Source organism: Sinocyclocheilus grahami, unplaced genomic scaffold (genome assembly GCF_001515645.1).
Source record: "Sinocyclocheilus grahami isolate Dianchi unplaced genomic scaffold, SAMN03320097.WGS_v1.1 scaffold116.1, whole genome shotgun sequence".
NCBI lineage: Eukaryota > Metazoa > Chordata > Actinopteri > Cypriniformes > Cyprinidae > Sinocyclocheilus > Sinocyclocheilus grahami.
In genome coordinates this window covers 2,287,347-2,294,843 of record NW_015505295.1, presented here as the reverse complement: position 1 = coordinate 2,294,843, position 7,497 = coordinate 2,287,347, and the positions used below count along the sequence as shown (strand labels likewise).

Here is a 7,497-nt window from a genome sequence, read left to right as displayed (position 1 = left end):
GTGTCCTGCAGAGTTTAGCTCCAGCTTGCCTCAACACACCTGCCGGGAAGTTTCTAGTATGCCTAGTAAGACCTTGATTAGCTGGATCAGGTGTGTTTAATTAGGGTTGGAGCTAAACTCTGCAGGACACCGGCCCTCCAGGACCGAGTTTGGGCACCCCTGACATAAAAGGTTAGTTCACCCAAAAATGAAAATTAGACTATGTTTTACTCACCCTCGAGGCATCCTAGGTGTATATGACTTTCTTCTTTCAGACGAATCCAGTTGGAGTTATATTAAAAATGGTCCTGGCTATTCCAAGCGTTATCATTGCAGTCAGCGGGTGTTGCAGTTGAACAGTCCACAAGTCGTCAAATAAAGTGCGCATTCATAATAAACGTGCCTCACACCGCTCTGGGGGGTGAATAAAGGCCTCCTGTAGGGAATCCATGTGTTTTTGTAAGAAAAATATCCATATTTCAAATGTAATAAACACTTTTCTCTCACTTCCGGTATCCGTCATACGTGGAAGGCAATCCGGTGGATGACAGAGCACGTATGCAGAGCGCGTGCCTCTGAGATATCTAGTCTCACGAGTTTGTTTGTAGGAGCAGAGGAAGTAAAGTTTCTTTACTTTAGCAATGGAAAACCAGTCTCCTCTTGGTTTATATCGAAATCCTCTGACATTTTTTTTTACAAATCCTTGGTTTGTACTTCTAATTCATGACCGCCGTTTTGTTTTGTTCTCTCTCCGCGTTCGTCACTAATCACGCAACGCCACGTGTCTTGCGTCATCCGCCGGATCGCCTTCCGCGTATGACAGATAATAGAAGTGAAAGAAAAGTGTTTATTACGTTTGATTATTCACCACCCCCCCGGAGTGGTGTGAGGCACGTTTATTATGAATGCGCGCGCTTTATTTGACAACGTGTGGACTGTTCAACCGCAACACCCGCTGACTGCAATGATAACGCTTGGAATAGCCAGGACCATTTTTAATATAACAGCAACTGGATTCGTCTGAAAGAAGAAAGTCATATACACCTAGGATGCTTCGAGGGTGAGTAAAACAGTCTAATTTTCATTTTTGGGTGAACTAACCCTTTAGTTACTGCTCCTTGACAACAAATCATGTATATTTGTAATTAAACTGAGGTTGATGGTTACTGCAGGAATACTCAGATTTCCAGTACAGACGGAGACACAGGCAGAGGCGTAGAGGAGACCTTCTCAGACTGCACAGCCTTCGCAGTAACACCCCTGAACCACATGACTCCAATGACAACACTTTAGGTAAAGCTCCAGGCAGAGATAGTGACCCCACATAAAGTTAGGATAGACATAACTGAAAGAGCTGCTTTGTCGACGTTACAGAGTTTGAAATTTCTGTATGCGCAATTTGTGTCTACAGAAACACATGAGGGAGGCAATACATCAAGACATGGGATCGCCACGGTGAATATACTGTTTATATGTAAAGATTTTCTAACCTGATTAGGGCTGCAAAACGATTAATCGCATTCAAAATAAAAGTTTGTTTACATACTATATGTGTGCACATATATGTATATATTTTTTATTTTATATAATAAATATACACAGTACACACACATAGGATGTAAACATAAATGTTTATTTTGAATGTTATTAATCGTTTTGCAGCCCTAAACCTGATGCAGCGTTAATTTTTCAACAATTATTTGTTTTGGTCATATTTTTGTATTTTGAATAAAATAATTTAGTTACTATTTCATATATTTTCATTTTTGTCAAACTTACTATAAAATGGCATCTAAATTTAGTCAATGAAATTGCTAAATTAAACAAAATTTCATACATTTTCATAAATCAGAAAATATTTTATATGCTATTTAAACATGAAACGACATTTAAAAACATACACTGCCATTGAACATTTTGGGGTTGGTAGGATTTTTTGAATGTTTTTGGGAAAAAGTCTCACCAAGGCTGCATTTATTTGATCAAATGCATGGTAAAGCAGTATTATGAAATTTTACTACAATTTAAATAACTGTTTTCTATTTGAATATGTTTTAAAATGTATTTTATTCTTGTGATGGCAAAGATGAATTTTCAGCAGCCATTACTTTGGTCTTTAGTGTCACATGATCCTCCAGAAATCATTCTAGCATGCTGAAACATTTCTTATCATTGTTAAAAACTGTTGTGCTGCCTAATATTTTTGTGGAAACTGTGATGCATTTTCCCCCCCCAGAATTATTTGATAAATTGAAGGTTAAAAAGCAGCATTTATTTGATACATTATTAATGTCTTGATGATTTTTTTTTAATGCATCCTTGCTGAATAAAAGTAATAATTTATTTTTAAAAAAACTTATTGACCCCATACATTTGAATGGTATTGTAGCTTAAAAATGAGTCAAAGAGCATATATTGAGAATTTGAACCCTTTTTATCCCTCAGGAACTTGGGTCTCTGGATGAAGATGACCCCAATATTTTGTTGGCTATTCAGCTGTCCCTACAGGAGTCCGGGCTGGCCTTGGACCCCGAGTCTCAGGATGTGCTCAGTAACGATGCCTCTGTTGGTGCCAGTGGTTCCTCTCTGCCCTCTAGACTGGATTCTGCGCCCCATACTGCGGATCCCCCCCGAGCTTCCATGAGCAGCTCTGAGCTTCTGGAGCTGGGAGACAGCCTTATGAGACTGGGCAACATTACCAGCCACTATACACCCTTTAACATGAGTTCCTACCCTAATGCCTTGGGTAACGCCTTCACCCCTAGTGATCCAGACTGCCTGGACCCTTCCACCAATGCCAACCTGCTTGGCAACATTATGGCCTGGTTCCACGATATGAATCCACAGAGCATTGCACTGATTCCCTCAGCCGCTGCAAATGCCAGTCCTGAGCTACCTGTTTTTGGAGAGGGACAATCTGCCCCTCCAAAAAGCGAGGAGAATGAGGTGGGGAGTCCTGAGCAGCGTTCCCTATCGCTAATGAAAGAGAGCGCAGATGTGTTGGCATCGCAGCTTTTGGAGCTAGAATGTGTGGATGATGCACAACCTTCTAAAGCAGAGCCAGACTTGGAGGGTTCGAGTGGCAGTGTAGATCTCACTAGCGCAGTTTGTCCGGAGAGCAGTACTGATCGGGATCCGCAGGTAACCGACCTCTCCTTAGAGTGGGAGGAAGAAGTGCACCTAGTGTGAGGAACAAGTCTAATTATGTTTACCAACTGAGTGCTCTTATCGTGCCAAAACACAAAATAAAAGCAGAATTGCTTGTTAAGAAATGGAGAAGCGTGAACCAGGTGCATTGGTGTTAGACGGGACTTGTCTTAGTTGTGTGTTGCACCGCGTTTGGTGGAGCCTTTCCACTCTTCTGTCTTCACAAGAGGAGGCAGTCACGCGTGACGGCTGCCGCGGTAAACTAAGCTTTTTTATACCCGTCTAACAAAATACTAAATTAATTCAGCTGCACACACTTTTCTTATTTTTTCCACAACAAATGGCCAAGCAAGCGCAGACAATGACAAGATACGCGATACAGAACGAGACCAAACGCGATAGTGTCTCCACACGGTAAACAAAACAAGCGTTTCCTAGCAACGACAACTGCACTAGACACTAATGAGACAAGTAAATACACTTATTATCTGTGATCATTTCATTTACAATAACTGCTTTGGGTGCGAGTGATCTAATGTTTAGGAGCCCAAACTTTAAAAATAGTTTTTGTTCATTTATTTAAAATCACCAGGTCGCGGATCTGCTTCTCTACGGCCTCCACGATATATGGATGGGAGAGGTCAGGGTTTGGCTGATCAGTCAGATCCAATGATGATGAAATAGTCTGGTGCCTTTGAGGTCAGTGCTCAGGATAGTCACTAAATGTTTTGGTAATGTCTATATACTTGTGGTGCTATTTTGTGAACTACCTCTTAAAATACAGATGAGCAATTTCACAAGCAATTAAACATACTAGAGGAATCCGTAAAGCTGTAGAGACTGCATTTAGTGATCTCTTGTGAAGAAAAGAACAGAACCGGCAAAAACTGCATGTTGTAAACATACAAAATCAAATTAGCAGTGATTAAATTGTTTAATTTTTCACAGGGACCTACTGTGACTTGAAATAGCTGTAGCACACATTTACATTGTTAATTTATCTATAGCACACATTATTTTTAGATGTGTGCGCAAAACAGATCTTGACTATACATTTATTTAAATTTTCAGCTTCTTCAGTTTCACAGATGATATTAAATGTAGTTTTGATGTTAAAACTGACAGCAAGATGAGTGATGTGTGAGCTATCAAAACAAAAAGCTTATGTTTTATTAGGTAATCTGCTTCAGATTTCATTCATTAAAAGACAGAACAGAAGAAATGCAGCATTTTTAGTTGAGTAAAAGTAAGCAAATCCAAACCCAATTTTGTTCTGCACATGCACAGTACATGATATATCACTGATGTTTCATTATGTATCACTGATGTGAATTAATATTTCTTTTCACAAATAAACTTTTTCTGTTTTTTACAAGAAGCATCAAACCAAGATTGAAAGTTGCCATTCTCATCTCCCAGACTAGCACAGTTCTCTCCAGACGGATCCTGGTTTTTCCAGTTATCAGGTTCTCTTTGCCCCTCACTGAACCAGAACCTTTAAGAAACAAACAAGCAATAATATATTTGGTTAAAATAAACCAAGTAAAATGAGAATAAATAACTGGTGGTTTTGAAATACTAATACACACGTGTAATCCCTTTAAAAATATTAGAAAATTAAAAGTGGTCAAGCAACAAACTTTCCAAAAAAAATCACACATGCAGAGTTCTTACTGTACTCCAGTTTCAGTTAGAGTTTGGTTATTCACCCAAACCCAGTGTCCTTCAGTTTCCAGATCATTGAGGCCAGTCCAGTGCGTCTCTTTAATTTTAGAGACCAGAAAATCCTTATGGAGAATAAATACATAGGCAATAGTGTAAAACATTGTGTTCGCATAGGTAAAGGTATAAGTACGTAAGTAAATAAAAAAATAGATAAATAAATACTCTTAAAATAAACTTTCGTTTTTATGATCAAAACATAAATCATGTTGTAAAGTCGCTGTCATGAAACAGACGATGATGAGGTAGAGAACCCAAGTGCAGTTTGTTGATGACCCAAAAACACAAACTAAGAACTTAATCACATGGTAATCACGACAAACAACCAATGACAAAATGGGAATGCTAAACAAGATAACAAGTGACATGTGGCCAAGTGACTTATACTCGGAATTAGTGCTCTGCATTTATCCCATCCAAAGTGCACACACACAGCAGTGAACACACACACACACACACCGTGAACACCCGAAGCAGTGGGGAGCAGTTGGGGGTTCGGTTGCCTTGCTCAAGGGCACCTCAGTCGTGGTATTGAAGGTGGGAGAGAGCGCTGTATATTCACTCCCCCCACCTACAATCCCTGCCGGGACGAGACTCGAACCCACAATCTTTGGGTTATGAATCCGACTCTCTAAGCATTAGGCCACGACTTCCACGACAAGGCAAATGAACATGAACCAATGAGAGTCCAGAACTAATAACATAAAAGACCTGAACCGATCGATGTGACACCCATCAGCTGTAAGTCAAGTTATTCGTCTCATTACACTTGCATCAAGTACTAATTAATTCATAATTTATCTGACTTGCCTGTTCTGTTTGGTTGGTTATGGTGACCAGATCAGCTCCTTTTGAAACACAGACATCTCGACTGCTTGACCAGTTCAGTTTATCCGAGCTGAATAAATACAGCTTTCCACGACAAGCTATCCAGCCATCCACAGAGTGATTACAAGACTGATCTGTGATAAAATGATTAAAGTGTAATTAAACCTTCCATTATTTAGATCATAAGGTTAATCAAACTGGTTCCATGCAAACTGTCACTACTCACCATCGTAAAACGACAACCATTTTCTAAGTGTGTTGTATCTGGCTATAAGAATGAAGAACTCTTTCTTCATTACTGATGAAAAGATAATTAAAAAGAAGAAACAATTATTATTACTATTTACTAATTTAACTCAGACTGAGGCAGTTTTGACTGCTGAATTATCTCTCTCTCTCTCTCTCTCTCTGTATATACTGTATATATATACAAATTAATGGAAATGTCAACTCACCATCATGAAGTTGAAAGTGTTCTCTAAAGCCCCGTTCACACCAAGAACGATAACTATAACGATAACGATATTAGCGTCCACACCAGCGAACGATATCGTCTGTTTATTCTAAGCGCACGCTCGTCTGCCGCTTTAAATTCTCCAGCTCGTGATAGCAGGATGGATTCTGATTGGCTGTCAGTGATTTATCGTTCATCAGCAGGGGAAAAAATCGTTTTGAAAGTGCACACAACGATATCGTTCCTCTGTATCGTTATTGTTATAGTTGTGGCGTGAACTATGCAATTCTTTAATATTGAGAACGATTTTTAGAACTATATCTTTATCGTTATCTTTATAGTTATCGTGCTTGGTGTGAACGGTCCTTAACTCTTGTGTAATTGGCTTTACATTGCTCTAGCTCTCTAATCAGAACTTGGAAATAAATAAATACATAAATAAATAAAAAAATTGGCAAACAAATAGATAAAGTTACTCATAAACTACTGTAAATGAAACATGCTAATGCGCTACCATTAATGAAACCGTTTCCTCACTTGTGCCGTTGATCTCTTGAGCTGACAGTTGCTTTGAAATCATGATGTGCTGATTATTCAGTGACTCAAAATCAGCAAGCTTTTGATGATCTGATTAAAGACAAAATAGACTATTGGTAAATATTTGTTTTTGAGAAAAATCCATACCATGCACCTAAGACTAGAATTATCTACCAAAAAAAAAAAGTTTGAATGAATGGAGTTTGTAAGAGCTAAATTAATTGCAGTTAATATGGAGGTTAATATTGTTTTGCTTCAAAATAACTAACGAAAGCAAGCTTATTAAAAAAACAAACATCTGAACATAGCCTACATATCAGCTTGATAAGACCTACCTAAAATTACAACAACAACAAAATAAAAACAAAGCAAACAAACAAACAAACAAAACATATGTGGGATATATTTTCTGAAGTCTAATGAAATGTTTTTGTATTTTTCCCCAGTTTGGCTCACGTCCACTTCGTTTATCGGAGAGAGTGGGCTTTATGACCTATACTGCAGCTAGCCATTAGGCGGCGATCAAAATATTTTGTCTCTCTCTCTCTCAGGTAACTTTCCACATGCATGCAGAGTACAATTGACCATCTGCACGGAGCGCTATTTAGAACTTCCGATAAAGATAAGCCAGCTCGTAATCTTCTGGTGAAGCTCATTTTATATGTGCTATATATAGGTAGAGACTCTCACAGAAACCTCTCCTGCCTCATTTTTATCAGAAACTGAGAAACAAAATTATTGCAACCCCGTAAATAATGATAGCGGAATTAACATACAGTTTCATGTTATTAAAGAACATATCATTTTATATGCAGAGTCTGGTAATCCCA

General features: G+C 38.6%; 1 protein-coding gene and 1 long non-coding RNA gene across 2 annotated transcripts in view; one reads left to right on the top strand and one right to left on the bottom strand.

Moving 5' to 3' along the window:
• The window catches only part of LOC107589494 (ankyrin repeat and IBR domain-containing protein 1-like), a 42,331-nt gene extending 39,037 nt beyond the window's left edge, over positions 1–3,294 (top strand). The window contains exon 20 of the mRNA XM_016277942.1: positions 2,945–3,294. Coding sequence (XP_016133428.1) covers positions 2,945–3,168 — 224 coding nt within the window. The 3' untranslated portion in view covers positions 3,169–3,294. The remainder of the gene's footprint in view (positions 1–2,944) is intronic.
• A 2,380-nt stretch (positions 3,295–5,674) lies between these two features.
• On the bottom strand, positions 5,675–6,752 carry LOC107589520 (uncharacterized). Its single transcript, XR_001609682.1, has 3 exons — positions 6,668–6,752; positions 5,903–5,974; positions 5,675–5,810 (listed from the first exon to the last, which is right to left on the bottom strand). It is a non-coding gene; the product is annotated as an uncharacterized lncRNA (long non-coding RNA).
• Between the last annotated feature and the right edge of the window lie 745 nt (positions 6,753–7,497).